Below are 20,440 nucleotides of genomic sequence, written 5' to 3'. Positions count from 1 at the left end.
AAGGGTAAGGGTGCTGCAGCTTGATTTTGATTGCCTCTATTTTTGTTTGAAACTGCGGCTTTTCCGGGTCGAGGCGCATAATTGCGATTCACAACTGGCCAATCAGAAACTTTTGACATTTCTGATCGGAACACTAATTGATTTAATTCACAAATTACAAAGATATAAATAGGAATCAGGTTCAACTTCTCGCTCAGAAACCCATCTGATTTCGAGACTACCCGATCGAATACATTCCGATTTAAATCAAAATCAGGACGCTGCGCTGGTGCAATTACAGGCATGAGGGACTTTTCAACTGATGTCTCAGGGCACGGTAGTGGCAGTGTCCTTCACATCTTTGCGATTTAAAACTCTGAATGACACTGCAACTGCTATGGGCAGGCTGTCCCTTACTACCAGGTTCACGATTGTTCGTCATTTGGTATCATAAAAAAGACGCAAGTTCGTGTCCTGTCAGATCCAAGGAATTTTTCATTGTGTTCGATTTATTTAGTTAGGTAGCATGTTTACCTTAAACTATTTTTTTGTACTTATGTAAGTAACGTTTGAAAAAGAAAAGAGATATAAACCACACCAATTACTTTGTCTCAACCTAAGGAATTCCATGTCGTTTTAACTTATGTCAGACAATATTACTTGTTATCACTTTCCTAAATCCGTTTCCAAATTTAATTTTTATATTAAAAGCTTTGTAAATGGCTAAAACACCAACCGTTAAAAATCAAGAAAAAAATATATACAGTGTCGTACTACTTCTTTTTGGAATCAAACGTTTTATTGTTTGAAGTGATTTGAATCGTACGTTACTATTTTTTTCTTTCCTATTTATTATAGATGTGCGTCACACCAGTTTTCAGTTTTGTTGTAGTAATTAGTGGTTAATGGTGTTGATGATGCCGTCGTTATACTGCGAAAACCAATTATCTGGAATTTACCTGTGTAAATTCCAGATAATTGGTTTTCGCATTTCGAAAATTACTTAATTTAGGATAACGCGACATAATTGCTATAAAATGCCAACACTTTCAAATTTTGGCAAAACATAAAATATGGAATCATCCGTTACAAATCAACGTGGGATGACATTTGTGAAAATAAAACAATTTTTGACACAGTGAAATTTTAATTGCATTTATTTCAAAGTCGATATTTTGTGAAATAATTGTTTTCCCAATACAATCATTTACCTACATATTTACTATAAACAAATTAGTTATAAATTTTAATTTTGTTTTCTGTTTGTTAACCCAAATAAAAATAAAATACCGGTTCCAGAGCAATGGAATTCACCTCGGGGAACTACGCAGTATATCCAGATCGAAACCAAATTTATGTTCTAGTGTCAAATTGGCCCTACCTGGAATCGAACCCGGAATTTTCTCACCGTTGAGTCACGGAGGTCTTCATAAAATATAAATACATATAACATATAAACGTGCATTAATGTATACCTAGTGGAGGAATAGTACCTGCCGTAAACTTTTTATACCTACTTGAAAACCCGACTAAAGTGGCCGGAGTGTAAAGACTTGCAGTGCGTTTTGAACACTAGTAGGACGCTTTCGGACACATTGGTGCAATTTTAACATTCACTCCACTAACAATTATTATCCGTCTCCTAGCCACCGTAATAATAAGTTAGCAAAGATAGCATTAATCAGGTAAAATTTCCTTCGTGTTTTTGTTATTATTTTCGGTTTAGTACTTCAATATTGGAGTGCAGGTCGTTTCAACATCAGTCGTTCAACATTTAAAAAAAGGAAGACACGATTATCGAATAATGTTCACTTTTGAAAGCTGAGCACGATTTTATGTCTCACTTCCTTTACTTTTTTTATCCTCTAAGGTCTCGCTTAGTTACAATGATCTCAATTGCTTGTCAGATATGGCAGTTATAGTAAGAGAGCGACTGTTATAATTATGTATACCTACCAACAGCAAATATTTAGTCTATCATCAAGTACTCAAATAGAGTACTTGCCTACTCTATAGCTTTAATAGAGACTTGAAGTAAACATTATTTATAGGTACTAAAAGTGCTTGATGTAACTTACTCAGAATATGTCTGTATTTTCAAATATATTTTTTTAAGAAGACCTTTGTTTTGAAATACTAAAACCGACTTCTCATTAAGTCGTAGTTACACGGCGTGCATACATACGTGGGTTACTGGATAGCAACAATAAACAACTCAAACGAGTTAATAAATAATTGTTAATGTCACAAAGGATCGAAGGCACCCCAAGCTTGCCCTGAATATACCGAATTATTCTACTTACATTGCAGCTTTTCCATAGAAAATATATACTTACCCTGGAATAAAAGATCCATTTGTTTGATTCAAGTAATTTTGCCTTTCCCGCCCACTCACGTCAACCCACATTTTTTTTAAACTTTAGTTTTTAATGGACGTAAACAAACCATGACACGAACAATTCATTTCGCGGCGGTTGCTCGCTTAGAGGTTTCTGCTATAACTAGCGCATGGGGAATGAAAGTACCTTCAGTCTGATTAGGGTACGCGGTGGAGGCGGCGACTGTTCTGCGCGCGCAAAGAAATATTGAAAGTAACAACAATGAACCTGTTGTAGAAGTACAGCCACATTTATAAAAATTATATAAGAAATCTTTATGTAGAAGAGCGATTGCTTTTAGCACTGAGAGTATCATGTTGAATCCAGAGAGGTGAGAAAGTTCTGAGTGTATCGTAAGGTTTAATCTAAGTGGAAATTAGGAAAATAAAGCTTTTACCTACCTGAATAGTAATAAAATATTTTTCTGAGAGGTGAGAGGGTAGTTTGTACTCCTACTACTAATTATTCCGTTTTTCATGAGACGTCTGTGGATTGTCGATTGTTCATACCCTAGAAGTTTTTTTTATTGGGGTCAACAAACAGTTACGTGCACATTATAAGTAGTTCCTATATTAGTTATAACTAACAAATAGTGACTTAATGAGTAATCAACACAGTTAACCATAGTTTACGAGAACAATCGAGAAATTTTACGACTTATAAAGTTATAACGAAATTATAATATAGGAAATGAAACTATTTGTCCGGATTTAAATCGCGTATATTTGATTTTTCAAACAAACCGACGTTTCGGGCCCTTTACAGGACCCACGGTCACGGTTGACTGTCGAGTTCTTAGGTTTTCGCGATTGTTACACATAGGAAATAAAACTATTTTTCCGGATTTAAATCGCGTATATTTGTTTTTTCAAACAAACCGACGTTTCGGGCCCTTTACAGGTCCTATGGTCACGGTTGACTGTCAACCGTGTCAACTATATGTAACAATCGCGAAAACCTAAGAACTCGAAATTATAATAAATAAATATCATCTTGAACGTAGCATGGTGGATCCGAGGATCATTCCCGTGAGAAAAGTAAAAGATATAGCTATTTATTATAATAAGCACAGCTAAACGCTTTTTAGTTAGAAGCTAACAAAATCGTGTAGAAAACATTTAAGCGTTTAGTGTCGTATTTCAGAACTCTACTCAATGCTCAAGTCAGGATCTGAGTATGATTTCAAAAAGCATAAATCTAAGCACAGCTGAGCTATGAACGAAGACAAAAAATACTGGCCGCTGATGCTCAGCTACTTAGCTCTTTTTTCGTGGAAATATTCATATTGTATTAATGATTCTGGAAAGAAGTTTATCCGAGAGGTGGAATAAAAAACAATTACTTTCTCTTATCTGGTAGAATGAAATTGGAAAGTGATTCACTTGAAACACTGAATTTAATAATTTTGTAGTGAAAAATCTAGATTTACAAATGGCTGTGAAAACTTAAATGGCAATTGTTATCATTTGAATCATCCGTTTTCTTCGTTTTAAATAAAATGACTGGTGACTTTGATTAAAAAAAAATAGTTTTAGTTTTAGCAGTGCCACTAACAATGTGTAAGAATATAAAATCATGTTTCTATTGATGCCTTTAGCAGGCCTTTAGATAGAAAAAAAATTTTCAAGAAATAATAGTATTGTAACAAAACCGGTAACGAACGACGAAAACATTTTTAAAATGGCATCTCCAACAAGAACTGTCACTGTACGTTTCATTCTTATCTGTGGCTCAAGAACTCTGTGAGTCAGTCGCTTGTCGGTGTTTTATTCGGATTTTCCTCGTATTTTTATTATTTGATCCAATAACGGTGTGTGACAAATAATGAAAAATGGCTATAAATTTAGATAAACACAAAAGTACATTGTTAGCTGCGTGGAAGGATGTATTAGACGATAAAAGTGATACTAATTGGTACGTATACAAGCTCTTGTTGCGGCGACCTACTTGGGAGTAAAAATTAAATAAACAGGCGCTATTCGCGCAATGAATTGAATTTATTGGCGTGACACTCGCTTCAACCCCTTAATCGTCGACACAATACGTTAATATATTTCTATGCAGCACATTCACTTATATATCTTATTGATATTGCATTCCTTTTACGGCAACTGTTTTCATTGAATTTTCTCAATAATTACTGTCGTAGAAAAAACTGGTACTTGCTCTTATAATAAGAGCATTTATTGAGTATTATGTAGTGACCTTATTTGTAACAAATGCAGGTGCATAACTTGTGCAAGTAAATGAAGTATTGCTATCTGGTCTCAGAGCATTAAACATTAATAATAAGCTTATAGCGAGTATGATACTAGTCTTGTGTGTCTTACGAAATGGGTATCATTTGTATACAGGATACAAATTAATGAATTATAATAGTGTTTTTGAACAAACTTCTATATGTTGGACACATTTTCCACTCCATAGGACAGGTCTTAAATGAACCTTCGAAATAACAGTAATAAATTTCAGGTACTTCATTTAGAATAAGGTGGTTTGAGAGAAAGATTTAAATTCAAAGAATGTTAGACATATTGAATCTGACCCTGCTATACTTTTGAAATACCTTAAGATCATTTTTAACCATATTACTATCTAGAAATTTCTTCTACAATTCTTTTTATTATATCTTCTCTTTTGTCTTTTTTTTTGTGAACACTGCTAATTACATCTCGATAGTCTATACTAGCAGCGTTAAAGAACAGTACTTTTCTTATTTGTGATTGCTTTCACATCTTCTAGCTGGAACATGTCCCCCTAGTAGGGGCAGTATGTTCATCTGTGGGTAACTGGTATATGAAGATGTTGTGGCATCTCACATGCGTCACGGAAGGATCTGCAGTCCTCTCTTGCGTAGTATGATGCTGGATATGAATATGTTGAAACCACATTTGTATTTGTGTAGAACTGACTAGCATTTGAAGTTATTCTCGCCTAATAACAGATTGTTTCTACAGACAGTGTTTAATGCGTAGGTGTTGATATTTTGATTCAGAGACCATTGGCTCAGTAATGTATAATATAATAATTCCAACACAATTTCAGGGCGTTGTTTGGCTATGATGGCCTATCAAGCGACCTAAAGTTCATCAGCAAAGGAAATGGTGGCCTTACAGAACTCTTAGAAGACTTAAATAGTGGCAAAATCCAATACGCATTCCTCAAGGTAGACGTGCCCAATGGGAGCATATCTAAATACGTTCTTATCAATTGGCAGGTATGTATTTGGTATAAGATAACAAGACTTTTTAATCTTTTATATGAAAATTGTGTGATTAAGTTTTTCAATGATTATTATTAATATATTTTATAATAAAGCATCGTAAATTTGGAATAAAATAACAAATAAATTATATACATATCATTATATAATCTTTGTTATGCTATTGATTGAATATGAATACTTTTATGTAATATTCATTTACAGAAATAACCATCTTAGACTTATATGGCTCAGTTATGTTGTTTCACATCTTTGGAAAAACTTTATCTGAATCTTATCTTTATATATACAGAGTAATCTTAAAGTTATTTGTAAAAGAAATATTTAAAATGACAACATTGTTTTAATTATATTATTATAGGTATTGTTTATTTTCAAGTATTGTAGATACTCTAATTTGTTTATACCATTTTCGTTTTCCTTTTATATTCATATTATGTGGTATTCAATTAAATACGTCGAAGTACATGTTGATTTCTTGAATACTGTAATAGATATTTCTCGCAAGGTGAATGTAGTCTGTTGCGGCGACACGCGACACTACGACTTTAGCAGCGTATTGGTTTAAATGGAGTCACACACAGCATCACACAGTTTACGTCGCAAAGCCCTGGTTCAATACAACAGTCACATGCGATTCTATACAAGTAAATGCGATGCTAAAGTCATAACGTTGTGTGTTGTCGCGGTGGGCGTCACCGTGTGGAAACTACCGTGTTGGTATTGCACCAGGAGACTCAAAGAATTAGATAAATAAATTCTTCAGACATTGAATTACCATTTGTGCCTACTACAATGCTTCTCGGCTCTAAGTATCCTTATAAAAGCGTTCCGACTTCGACTGGGAACTATACATTCAGCCACTTTGAACATCATATGAGGTCAGAACATTCTTCAAAATAATCTCCAATTTTTTTATCTTTTTCTTTTATAAATACTATTTGTAAAATCAAATCGTACAAAATCACATGTAATACAATGAAAAAAAAAAAAAAAAAATCAGTCAAATGGGTTTAAAGGTCGTATTCCAGAACTTTACTCAATGCTCAAGTCAGGACTTCAGTGTGATTTATAGCACTTGAAATTATACTCAAATCCTTGCTATTAGGGTTGTATTTCCAGTGCTTGAAATAATATTCCAGTCGTATTCCAGTAGGGTTCTGGAATACGACCCTTAGACTCAGTCACACACAGTGGACTATGAAATACATTTTTCCGATACACTGTTGTATCGGAAAAATGTATTTCAAAGATTATCGAAGATTATTGTGATGAATTCTTGGGGTTAAAATCATTGAAACTTGCTCCTAACAAAATTTAGTATTTTAAATTTTTATTGAATTGATATTCAATTATTTTTTATGTGAAATTATACTCCACTGGTTTGTTATAATTGCTAATACAAAGATCGAACACATTCGAACCGACGCCTTCTACTATACCGTGCCAGACGCTATACCAACTAAGCCACGGAACCAACCAGCAGACTTCACGAATTTTTCTGTTTGCTTGTTATCGTGTCTTTGTATTTGGTTTTTCAACGACTTTTTTAGCCGTACCGCCATTTATGAGAAATTATAAAAGTATTTCGTCACCCAGTTAGATACCTTTACGGCTCCCAGCCCCGGATAGCGATGTCGCTATTCACTGTATTTTAAATTTTTATTGAATTGATATTCAAATACCTATTTTATGTAAAATTTACAAAAAAATATTTACAAAAAATTCGCATTTGACCTCTATCTCACCATCTTTATGTTTAATATCTATTAAACAACACAACAACACAAGTTCACCAACAGGCGTATACTTTCTGGCTTATTTCGGTAAATATAATAATGTTTACTAAGGTACTAATGCCAAGGAACTCTCCTTTGATAACTATGCGTTATGATTATTACACGTGCTAATTATGTTGATTACTATGTTACATATACCTATAATTTATATTTATGTAGGGTCATAAAGAATTATTGTCTTGTTGAGATAATGTCCATATGTTTATTTGTTTAATGACATCATCAGTTTTGTACACTTGATGTTCTGAAACATAATTAACAGGGTTATTTTTAAGTTATCCATTATATTAACAGTTTCATTGCTATATTTTAAGTATATAAGTTATGTTCAATGGCTTTTTGGGAATACACTTTTTTTTGTTTATAAAACAATTTCATGAAGTTGGCAATTTTGTAAAGACAGTGAAAAAACAAAATTCCCGCTGTGTACTGTCTCCTGCGGAGTTGCTAAAACATTGTGAATGTTATACCAATCTTTCCCCCAAAGCTTTTGCGTTATTTTAAACAGAAAGGAATGCAAATATATATTTGTTCCCATAGGGCGAAGGCGCGCCAACTGTCCGCAAAGGTACATGTGCAAATCACATCAAAAATGTCTCACAATTTTTCTCTGGATTCCATCTGTTATTACACGCCCGGACCGAAGACGACCTTGACGAGGACGTTATACTTGATAACCTTGCCAAGGCTGGGTCAACATATAATTTTACGTCAAGTAAGCCAGAGGAGTTGCCGCCTAGTGGACCAGTAGGAACCGCTTATACAAAGGTTAATCCAGGTTAGTGTCAAATGATTAAATTATCATCTTAATCACCTGATTGACGTGACCCTTCACGTTCCCATAAAATTAAACACTATGATTATTAATTTGGAAGGCCATTCGGCATGGTGTCTTTTAATTCTTTTAATGCATTCATTTGAACCAGGACCCCGATTCTTTGATATTTTAATCTAATCGTTGGATTGGATATCGTTCTCGAATTGAAGGGCGCTTTCCGATCTATCCGGATACGATATCGATATCTAACAGCATTTACGGAGTTAGCCCGTGAAATAGATTATAAAAAAAATGGAAATCTTTTAATATACATTTTTAAGACTTTAAAAGCCTAAATTATAGGTATTGCATTAAATATATAAAATCCAGACTGTATTTAAAATAATAAGAGATTTTCATATTAATTCTTGCTTTGTAAACAATAGGACGTTCGGTAATTTTCATTCGATAACTGTGTCCTGAATAACGTATGTAGTCTTTGCCGGTCGAGAAGTTAGTGTAATCGTACGTGTGTGACGTCATTTCGGTTCAGGGGGTCTACTCTCGATCTCCGTCCGATATCCGTCCGAAACAAGTACTGTCAAATAAGTAATATTCGACAAAATTAAAATACAAGTATCAAGTGTGAAGCTTCATTAGCATCACGCGTCTTTTCGTTTGGTCAAGTATTGCTTATTTGGCAGTAATTGTTTCGGACGGATGTCGGACGGAGATCGAGAGTAGACCCCCAGTTTCCAATACGACAATTTGACGTTCGGTTCTGGTGTTGTGAATAAAAATGAAAAGAAATCGTACGGTATCAAATCAAATCGGTCGACAACTGAGTTATTGTAAGGCTCTGAATCGACACCCTGATTACCTAGGTTTGGCTTATTACAAATGGTGTTTCGAATTATCAATAGGAATTAATTTACAATGGTGTTTGGTATGCAATTCAGGGATACAGGTGTTTTTTAATTTGTGTCTTATCCTTTCTTCCATATGTTACATTTTTAATTGTGTCATTTCATGCGCTGCCATGACTGGGTTTTTTTTATTTTTAATGTGTAATAATTATTACAGATTATGGGTCGTATTCCAGAACTCTACTCAATGCTCAAGTCATCAATAATGTAAATCAGGAAATTTCCTCTATACATTTCCAATCTCAAGACTGATATTAGATTTTTTTGAAAGGTTAACAAATAGTTTAAGCTGTTTTGTATTTATATGTTGGTGTAGAATTAATATCAGTGATTTTGATTTAGGTGAATCATAGGGTCGTATTCCAGAACTCTACTCAATGCTCAAGTCAGGATTTGAGCAGACTTGAGTATGATTTCAAGCACTGGAATTACGACCCTAATGGCAAGGAGTTGAGTATGATTTCTAGTGCTTTGAATCATACTCAAGTCCTGACTTGAGCATTGAGAAGAGTTCTAGAATACGACCCTATGACAATATATGCGCAGGCTTAAGCCATAGACTCATTTACCTGTTTGTTTTATTATTCATTTGCATTTTCTTTTTGTTTTGTCGTATTGTATGAGTAATTTTGGTTATTCCGCCTTGATCCTTTTGATTAACTGTTTTCGTCGAACGGTACCATCCGGGACTACTGTCTCCGTGGCCGACCGGTTACCATGCTGGGACTGCCACGCAGAAGTTCCGGGTTGGATTCACAGGCCGGGAGAAATATTTGTATGGCCTACATTAATTTCTCTCGTGAGTTTGGGTGTAATTTGCGGTGGTCTATGTGAGTGTCCATGGCAACAATAACGCCCACGCATAGCCCCGCACTAGGGAAACCCCGTGTCGCGGGTGCTATGTACACACACACATTACGCCCAAACTCACGAAATAAATAATTGTTTGCCATACAAATATTGCTTCCAGTGTGGGAATCGAACCCAGGACCTCTGCATGGCAGTCCAGCAAAGTAACCGTTCGGCCACGGAGGCAGTTAATTACATCTATTTGTCAGTTTTATTGAAATCCGCTAACGAAAAGTGGATAAAACTCAATACACCGGTGTGTGGTATAGTATGTTAGTACTTACTTATAGCTAAGTATATTATGTAGTGAAAGGTGTAAGGTTAGTTAGTAATAAATGTATTGTCGAGAAGTACACTCATCTCCATTTCGTTCATCCGAACTATCACCGCGCCCCAACGATCTCAAACGGATTCGTCGAAAGGTGTTCTCCCTCAGTTCATTTCGAACTAGCTTCTTATGGCAGTTATTATATTGCCTATACATCAGAAACAGGGTTGCAGCACCACATAGCGTCACAGTCACCGACAGAAGCACGTTGTTTACACCAACATGTGTTGTAGCTTCAGCCTCGGATTCGTTTGTAGTTCCGTGTTGATTCATCATTACTTCCTTATTGTCGCAAATGCAATATCAACAATGTTTCCCCATTTTGCGAGGTTGGACGTGTGTTGTCCGCACAAAAGTTTAGTCTCGAATGACTCATATTGTTTTATTTTAAAAATACAACGTACGCAAAACACACTCGCGCTCGCAGGGCGCTGGCAGGGTCGTCACGAGGTGAGCGGTTGTAGGGAAGATTGCAGACGAAATGGAAACGAGTGTACTTCTCGACGATACATTTATTACTAACTAACCTTACCTTTTCACTACATAATATACTTAACTATAACTAAGTACTAACATACTATACCACACCGGATTCATTCCCTGGTTTGCCATCCTTAGAGGTGGAATATTTCTTCAATTTGACAACTACTGAGGTAACCCCTTTCCAACAATAAAAAAATCATCGAAATCGGCTCACAAATGGCGGAGTCATCGCGTAATAGACAAAGAAAAACAACAGTCCAATTGAGAATTAGCATATGAGTTAATATATTACACCTTCAATATATATGTATGCCTAATGTTTGACCTGACACAGTGAAACTATGCTTATTCTGTTGCATGCCAGCTTCTATACAACCTATGTTTTCGCAAAATGAATTATGTATTTTTTTATAACTTTTTTTTCCAATATTATAACATTTGCGTTACTTGTCTTTCATATTATTATTTTCTCATTTAATCCCATTTTTTATTGTATCAAAGCTACATCACTACAAAATATATATTAATAATAAGAAACAATTAATGTTATTTATTTAAATAAAGACGGAAATAAAATGTGTCTGCTGATTGAGGTTACTCATAGAATGTTATATTTACAAAAGTCGTCAGCGAAGACAAAAGACTGTTTATCTTCAGGAAAGTTCATACAATCTAAGCATACTTCATTATTGTACATACTATTGGCATTTGGTACTCACTTTCTTTGTTAGCGGTAGTGTGAATTTTCGCACAAATGACCACCACGGTAGCTACACAAACTCTTTATTCGCGACTTACGCATTCTTATAAAATAATTCAAGACATACAAAAACGGAGACAGAGTTTACGTAAAATTGAAAGTAAAGTTTTATTGAAGTTGTTATTTCTGTGATAAATGACATTATATTTAATAGAGCAATTGTGTTTGCAGTCCAGGAAATCAACTCGAAGGAGAGGGATCAGTTTTGGTTGAAAGAGGAACTGGAGGAAAGGAAACGTGTGGAAGCTGAAAGAAAACGAAGAGAAGAGGTGAAGTTCGAATTCCTTTTTAATGAATCTATGAAAATTTAGTAACCTAGCTGACATGCCCAATTAATCCAGATATATAAGTATTATAATTAGTTTGAACAGTTTAAGTAAACTTAGCGGTGATGGCGGCTTCGACAGTGACGTTAATGTCAATTAGACACTGGAGTTAACGTAACTTACACATTGGCGTTACGGTTACATAGAGAGCGGCTTGAATGTAACTTAGACTGTGACATTGACGTAACTGAGGCGGTGAAATTGGACGATGGAGTTAACATGACTTTAGACAGTGGGGTTGACGTAATTTTGTGGCGGTAATGCTTAGAGGATGGAAAAAAAAATAAAAGAAAGGAGCTGCCCTAACCACAGAATCAACGTGCTTATAACCAAAGTTTGAAAGTTACAAATGGCGGATTTCTTTAGTGTTGTACCATAATCTATCGATAAGTCATTATCGACATGCAAATGTATGGCTTGAATGCTGAAACTGTTTTTTTTCTCTTTAATTTACTGTAACCAAAGTATGCCTAAACAAACAAGTCTAATAATTTAATCTCGAGTGGTATATTATTATTAAACCGAACGATGGCAAGGCAAGGCAAATAGGCTGTCTATACGTTGGTATTGGCCTTTACCCGGCAACGTTGGACTAACATGTCATTGTATTGCAGGCTTTAAAAAAATAGTCATTTTTAATAGTTAGAGTTGTCATTGGGAAAAATCAGAAACGAGTGGATAATTTTGTTTTCAGGAACTGAGAATAACTAGTAAATGAGTCTTGTTTAATCTAAATTGAACATAAAATTATTTACCAATAAACCTAATGATGGAATAGCATTGTCATGTAATCTAGTTACATTTAGAGTTCTGTTAAATTTGACTCTTATGAAGCGAACAAATGAAGATGGTCTTTGATCCAACGTTTATATTCGGCAGTCCTATGATTTCCAACCATTCTGTCTTCCTTTTTTCATTTGTAGGAAAACTTGAAATAATAAAAATAATAATAATAAAACAATAAAAACTTCGTAGTGAATTGTTTTAATAACAGAATATCGACAATATGTATGCTTACAAGATCAACACTATGTCAAAATAATCGTTAACAACAATTATCAAAATATACAAAGAAACAGGCAATCTAAAGTAACAAAAGCAAAATTTGGCAAGATTTATAATTAACTACTTAAATAAGTCTAATTACATGAAATATTTGGGCTATTGTGTGATTTATAGACAAAAAAATAACACATGCCTGTGCAATGTAAAATTCGATTGATTTGCACTTTTTCTAAAGCCACAAGTTAAAATAACTCAGTCAGTGGCTTTAACGTTGTTTGAACAGTAACTTTGGAAAAGAAATATCTTTATTGCTGTAAAGGCATCACAACAGTAAATAAAAATTAAGAAATTAAAGAAACGATACATAATACGATGTTAAGATTGCAATCGTAATATTTAATATACCTAAATTACGTATTCAATTATGTAAAACAACCTCCAAAACTTCAGGCTGGAATATCTTTAATTCCAGACTTCTCAGAATAGTAAACCCAGAACATAATTTGTTCAGGAATTTCAACTCTATATTTTCACATATTTATATGTGAACAAAAATTTATATGGGAGTTCGCCATTGTTTCTTTATCATCGTTAACCAATTGTAAACCCGAATGTTGGGCACACCTTCAAGGAGAAGATCTACGCCACGCTAGTATAATAATGTTAATATAACTATTTATTATAATACAATTATATTTCAACTACCTTCGTGGTCGACTTGTCGGCCACGCAAAGTTCCCGGGTTCGATTCCCGGGCCGGGATAAATATTTGTATGGCCTTTATTTGTTCCTCTCGTGAGTTAGGATGTAATTTGTTGTTATTCATGTGTGTCCATGGCACTTGCGATAGGGTTTTCCTAGTGCGGAGCTATTTATGAGTGTGTGCGTTATTATTATTATTATACTAAACTCAAGTATAATAGTTCTTGTATTATTAGACGTAAAGTATTTTATGACTAAACTATATTGTGTGAAACTTGATTTTCAGGAGAAGAAGAAAGCAGAGGAAGATGTTAGAAGAAGAGATGAGTTAGAAGCTGCTAGAAGGGCAAAAGCCGAACAAGAAAAGTAAGAATTTATTTTGTATTATCTATAAGTTGATAAATATTTATTTCACAATATTTCAGAGGATGGTTTCTAATTATTAATATGAACTTTAGGAACGAAGTTTAATTGTCCTTGGGTATACATATAATTCAATATTTATGTAAAGGTAGATGGCGTTAAGTCTGATTTTAGAAAATTAGGGATAGGTGTTCTGCAAGGGTCAGGTACCAGAACCTATGTTATTCTTTATCTATATTAACGATTTGACGGACCCATTATCTACATTGTTATATTAAATCACTTCGCAGGTGTAAGTCATATAGGAAATGAGACACTAATAAAGGGCATATGCTAGAAATATAAAATGATGTTATGGATAATCTTACTAAAACCGTTACTATGCATAAAATACAAAACAAAGTTGAAACAAAAGAATAATGACTCTACATTTCTAGGATATTTCATATATGACAATTGAGTGATTCTCTTCGCATTGGCGAGATTTTCTAAGAGCACTCACCGGTAAATTATGTGTTACTCAATCTAACCAATCGGAGTTCCTTTTTACCCGAACGTTACAACTTGGATATTTCTAAGGTCAAAATTAATCCCGTGCAACCGTCCTTGTCACTTGATTTTTTTCTGTAATTTGTTATAAAGCAAAACAAAACGTTATAACTAATTACAATTTAGCCTTTTTACACGCTAATAAACAGTTTGTTTTGAAGATTAAGGGTGCTGGTGAAATACTTGGTGTGACTTGTCAACTTATGTCTCAGTGTGACAGGCGCAGTGGCAGTGTTCCTCAAATCTTTGTGATTTAAAGCTCTGAGTGGCACTGAAACTGTTATGGACAGACGCGTCGCTTAACACCAGGCGCCCGACTTGTCCACCCGATCACTTGGTCCTTGGTTACAATTTAATAGTAATAAAATTTGCCTCCGAAATTATATGGAGAAAACAACTGAACGTTACCCGAATATCGTCGCCGTAGAGCGAAAAGTCACTAAGTCGCGCTGGCCAACATAAATTGCCAATTTGCGACGTAGTCCGTCAACCATCCAAAAACAGTCGTTAGAGGCCAACAGAAATTGGCGACTTGCGACTTAGTCCGTCAATCATACAGAAACAGTCGTCAAGGCCAACATAAATTGGCCTTTTGTAATTTAGTCTGTCATTCATCCAGGAACAGTCTCTTTTGTCGAACGTTGGTCATTGATTGGTTGTTGTCAGACCGGCCATCCCCGAAGCGATGGAGGGGCAGCGCGGGGCGGAGGTGGCGCGACGCTCGCGCTCGATGGAAGCCAAGCAGCTGATCGGCTCTACCGCAGCCGCCAGGGCCAAGTTCGAGCAGCATTTGGCGCAGGGACAGATGTCCGGCAGGTCAGTACTCTCGGAAAATATTCACCTAATAGGTATTACAAGCTCAGAAAATTTACACGATTTGACCTTCACCGGGTTCGCGGAGTAGCAAATTCATTTACTTCCATTTTTATTAAAAGTTTTAAAAATACGTCGTAGGACCGTTATGACAGATAACGTGCGATCTCTCGAGTGTTGCTGGGTCGTCTGCGGGTGGTGGTGCGCGGGTGCAGCTAACGTGACGTTTATACTCTAACAAAAGAACAGGCTATCGTGATGCGTGACTCCGACGGTGACGAGTGAATGAAGATTCCACCGGCGAGATGGAGATGTAAACCAGTGTTGGGCAAAATTTATTTGTCCTGGCAATTAAAGATTGACTAATTAATTGTCAGTTGCGAATAATATAGGGGGTGGGTTAGGGTTTGAGTTGGGGGTCAGAAGTGGGTTAGGGGGTGGGTCAGGGTAACGGAGTAACCGACCCCCTAACCCAGCCCCTGACCCACCCAATAATTCATCATCTAACACACCCCCAATCCACCACCCAATCCACCCCCTAACACACTCACCCGCTCACCCATCCCCTAACTCAACTAACCCACCCCCTAACCCAACACCTAGCCCACCCTCTGACCCACTCACTAACCCAACCCACCCCCTAACCCATATTCATAATGACACTTATTCGGTACTTTCGGTTTTAATTGTTAGTTTCAATTGTTTCAACAACAAAAAAAATTAATTGCAATTAATGTAATTGAATTGATTTTTTAATCTGATTGAATTCCTGATTGAAATTTAATTGATTAACGCCCAACACTGATGTAAACACCGCATCACCAGTCAGGTGCAACCTGGCCGAAACGTCGGTAAACTAACTAGATGTGAAAAATACCTATCCGTATGTGAACGCGTTTATTCCCGTTTCCAAATGTTAGGGTACTGTGAGCGCTAAAATGGCGCTCGGGATTATTATAAATTACTGCATTTCTACTCCGATTACATGTAACGTTACTACTTACAAAACCACTTAAGTCGATTACATATCGAGAATCGTGAAGAAAAAAAGGGGTTCACCATTTGTCAGTATTATTATGTTTACTGCTACGTTACGCCCAAGCTACGTTTCTAGAGACATTCGTTCGCTTACTTAACCATATGTGTGCAGGTTTTCCTCATTAAGATAGATAGATACATAGATAACACGTTTATTCAGCGCAAATACAAACAGAAACAAAACATTTACAATCACTTCACAGAGTATAACATAAAAGCACATAGAACATTCATTTTTTCACATAGAACATTCAAATTTATATAAAACACATACTGCGAGAAAAACAAATACTGTGAGGAAAACAAACAAATACTATAAGAACTGATAAAATTTTAATGTACCTATGACTACAGTTTGTGCTAAAATGGCCCTGCCTCAGCATAAATACTGTAGACCGAGAGAAGTCAGCCAGTACCATATGGTCATTAAGTTTTCCTTCCTTTGATATTGAACAAAAGCTCATGGTCAATTTTAAATTGAATTTTGGACATAAATCCCAAAATACCTAGATGTGCAAGCCCGGATTAGAACCCACGACCCTCTGCTTGAGAGGCGGTAGATGAAACCTTTAAGATACCACGGCTATTGTATAACCATAGTATGTAATTTTTTTTCTTTTACAGAACAACAAGCATACCAGAAAAGCCAGTCCGCAGTTCAGTGATAGCACAACGAATTAACACGTTCACCAATCCACAAGCTTCATCACCAACAACCAAATCACCCCCAGAGATCAAATCACCAGTCAAATCGCCTGAAGAAAAAATCACGCTACCCAACACCCAAAGCGAACAACCCAAAACTAGTCCTTTGAAAAACATAGACAAGATCAAAATGAGTCTAGAAAGCCCATCACAGATCCAGTACGAACCGATCATTGACCCCGCAGACCTGAGTCCCAGTACAGAAAATGACCCTGGATCGTTTAGTGCCATCAATTACACTGAATACAAACAAAACGACACATACAGAGATATAAATGATTTAAAACAAAGTGAGCCAATGATAAAACAGAATATTCTTGAAAATGATATGTTCGACGCGTCCTATTCAAGTTCAAATGAAAATGATGACGATGATAGTGATAATAAGTTTAGTACGATTAAAAGATCACCATACAGTAAGAACAATATTGTTGAAGAGAGTGAACGGGAATTGAGTAGACAGAACACTGTCATAGAAAATGTACATTACAAGAAGGAGCAGAACGGCACTACTACGTTAGACGGTAAGTTGGATGTTACATTATATAACAATAATAATCGTCATTAATTTATATATCTCACTGCTGGGTACGGATCTCCTCTTAGGCGATTCGCGTTGGGGACTTTACACAAATTTTATTATTAATATTTTGCTTTATTAGCGGCAGTAGAGGTCCTTGTGACGAAGTGAAGACTTCGTCCAGGGAAGTACTGCGATCCTATCCATTTCTGCCGCCAAGCAGTAGTGTGAGCATTACTGCGTTCCGGTTTTGAAGGGTAAGGGTGTTGGTGAAATTCGGGCGCATGAGACTTGAGACTGGCGCAGTGTTAGCGCTCCTCAAACTTTTGCGAGTTAAAGCTCTGAGTGGCACACGCAAGCCTTGAACGCCCCGCTGAACGCACCATTCGATCGAACACACCACCGTTACGAATATGCGGCCTTAGTCTGCAAAACCGGAACGCATATTACCGCTTCGTGTCAGAAACAAATAAGGTGGCAGTACTGCCCTGGACGAACTCTTTTACAAGGTGCTTTACTGCTACTAAAACGTCTAAGATATTTTAACTTAATAATTTGAAATTCTCCGTGAAGGTATCCACTCGGATTGTCAACAGCGCGTTCAGATTTCAACCTTAATTCAAATTCCACTATAAGACACTAGCCCTTAGTGTCTGATATTGGAATTTAAATCTCATTGCAGTACTGCCTAATTTTGCTTGCAACAATTTAAGTGCCCAAAAACACCGTATTCTGCTTCTACTGGAAACTTAATAAAATGCTGCTGCTATTTAGCTTCGACTGAAAACTACTTGAACACAAGAGTAATGGTCTTTATTGTATATATTAATTAATTTTTTAGCGCGAACCCGACGTCCATTTGTTGGTAGATCAATGTACATACTGGTTGTAATCATGTTTGAAAAAAACAATGTGTTTTCACAGTATTCTCTTGCTATATTGAATGAACCTTTGTTAAATGCGATAGGTACTTACGTATTGTTTTTTTTTATAACACCAAGTGACGGGACAACCAAGTCGTCCGCCTGGTGGTAAGCAACACGCAAATCCACTTACAGCAGTTAAATAAGTTGACAGCAGTTGCAGTGCCACTTAAGAGCTTTTAATCGCAAAAGATCTTAGGCGCACAATTCTTATCGATCTTAGAAACACAAGTTAACAAGTCCCATGTGCCTGTAACTGCATCGGCACCCTTATGGCGCGTCCCCATTATGTCGTGACGACAGATAGTCGTGCAGTTTAAAGTGTCGTGGCTTGTATATTTAAACTGACTTTTTTAACGTTACGACGACAGACTGTCGTGACAATGGGAAGAGCTAGAACGACCGTCGTCTGACTATAAATAAAACGTCACGATAAAAATGTGACGACAGATAATCGCAGCTTGAAACGATTCTGTCGTGCAAACGACAAGGCGGCTGCCGTGAACCGATAAATTGTTGTCACGATCTAGTGGGAACAGCTAGATACGATAGTCGTTTTAAAATAAACGTTCACGACGCAGTCACGACAGATAATCGTTATATGGGAACAGGCTAGATGCGACATTTGTCCAACGATAAATAAAACGTTACGACATAATGGGAACGCGCCCTTATGTGTTATTGCATAACGTTTCCTCATAATGAATTCGTAACATTTCCTTTTGTAGAACATACTTATGTCACAAACATAATTATAAAATTGAAATGAATTGACACAAATATTAATACACAAATATAACATACGTGTAAATAATTAATAGTGTTAAGTATTTTATTATTATTATTATGTATGTTAGTCTACAAGGTATGTATTTATGGGTCTTTTGTAACCTGAACATAAATTAAAAAAAATGAAAAAATTAAACATTTTTATGAAATTTCATAGATGTGTCTCCGGAAGGTTTGGAAGACGAAGGCACAATATACGAAGACCTGGACGACGATCCCGGTCTTACGGCGAGAGCTCTTTACGACTATCAAGCAGGTATTAATTTTTAAATTATTTGTTTAGGACAACCGACAAGTCGTTTTCCGACTTTTGATTATACAATTCAAATGGAGTAGCGTTTTTACTTGTTCAATACGGTCGCAAATTATACTGTAGTCGTGTTTAATAATCTCAGTACAAAGTACTAAAAAAAACCAACCTCAAACTTTCCTGGAATTACATCCATTTACCAAGTTTTATCGAAATCGGTTACCGGAAATTGCACGAAACCGGATTCATTCCCTAGTTTGCCATCCTTAGAGGGGGAATATTTTCTTCAAATTTAAATGGGACCACTACTGAGATACCCTCTTTCCAACTAAAAAATCAAAATTGATTCACAAATGCTGTTAACCCGTAATATACACACAAAAAAAAACATACAGTGAAATTGAGCACCTCCTCCTTCTTTTTTGAAATCGGTTAAAAGTTGTAAACATATATATGACAGATCAATTTTCAAAAATGGCCATTGTGTGCAATTATCATAATATATAATTATCGTATCCTATTTTTGTTGTTCCAAAAATTGTAACTTACAATTGCAGCGGACGAGTCCGAGATAACGTTCGACCCGGGCGACATAATAACGCACATCGAGCAAATCGACCCCGGCTGGTGGCAAGGGCTAGGACCACACGGCACCTTCGGCCTCTTCCCCGCGAACTATGTCGAACTCATGCCGCATCCGCTGCCGCGCTAGTATGGGCCTTTTCGACTATCTGTTGGTGAGACAACTAATGCCTACAGTGAATAACAAGTGACAAGCAAAACGACGCCGTAATTACTCTAGTATTAAGTTGTTTTTATTATTTTATATTATTTCGTTTCTTTGATGCTCGATCTTGAGTCCTTTCCCCGTCAACTATGTCGAACTCATGCCGCATCCGCTGTCACGTTACTATGTGAGAGACGACTGTACGGCTACAGCTGTGCTCGTACTAGCGAGTTGTAAATTATTTCGTT

General features: G+C 36.1%; 2 protein-coding genes across 2 annotated transcripts in view; one reads left to right on the top strand and one right to left on the bottom strand.

Annotated features, from left to right (window-relative positions):
* Positions 1 to 2,454, bottom strand: part of LOC113234065 (protein FAM166B-like) — a 46,084-nt gene extending 43,630 nt beyond the window's left edge. The window contains exon 1 of the mRNA XM_026469302.1: positions 2,316 to 2,454. Coding sequence (XP_026325087.1) covers positions 2,316 to 2,386 — 71 coding nt within the window. The 5' untranslated portion in view covers positions 2,387 to 2,454. The remainder of the gene's footprint in view (positions 1 to 2,315) is intronic.
* Positions 2,455 to 4,188: 1,734 nt separating this feature from the next.
* On the top strand, positions 4,189 to 20,434 carry LOC113234031 (drebrin-like protein B). The gene is made up of 9 exons (XM_026469256.1): positions 4,189 to 4,271; positions 5,403 to 5,574; positions 7,920 to 8,157; positions 11,654 to 11,751; positions 13,802 to 13,881; positions 15,094 to 15,243; positions 16,903 to 17,507; positions 19,373 to 19,471; positions 20,023 to 20,434. Exons 1-9 carry the CDS (start codon positions 4,189 to 4,191, stop codon positions 20,175 to 20,177), a joined length of 1,680 nt encoding a protein of 559 aa, XP_026325041.1. The 3' UTR covers positions 20,178 to 20,434.
* The last annotated feature ends 6 nt before the right edge of the window (positions 20,435 to 20,440 follow it).

This window comes from Hyposmocoma kahamanoa, unplaced genomic scaffold, assembly GCF_003589595.1.
Source record: "Hyposmocoma kahamanoa isolate Upper Pololo Valley unplaced genomic scaffold, ASM358959v1 81, whole genome shotgun sequence".
NCBI lineage: Eukaryota > Metazoa > Arthropoda > Insecta > Lepidoptera > Cosmopterigidae > Hyposmocoma > Hyposmocoma kahamanoa.
This window is presented reverse-complemented; position numbering and strand designations above follow the sequence as displayed.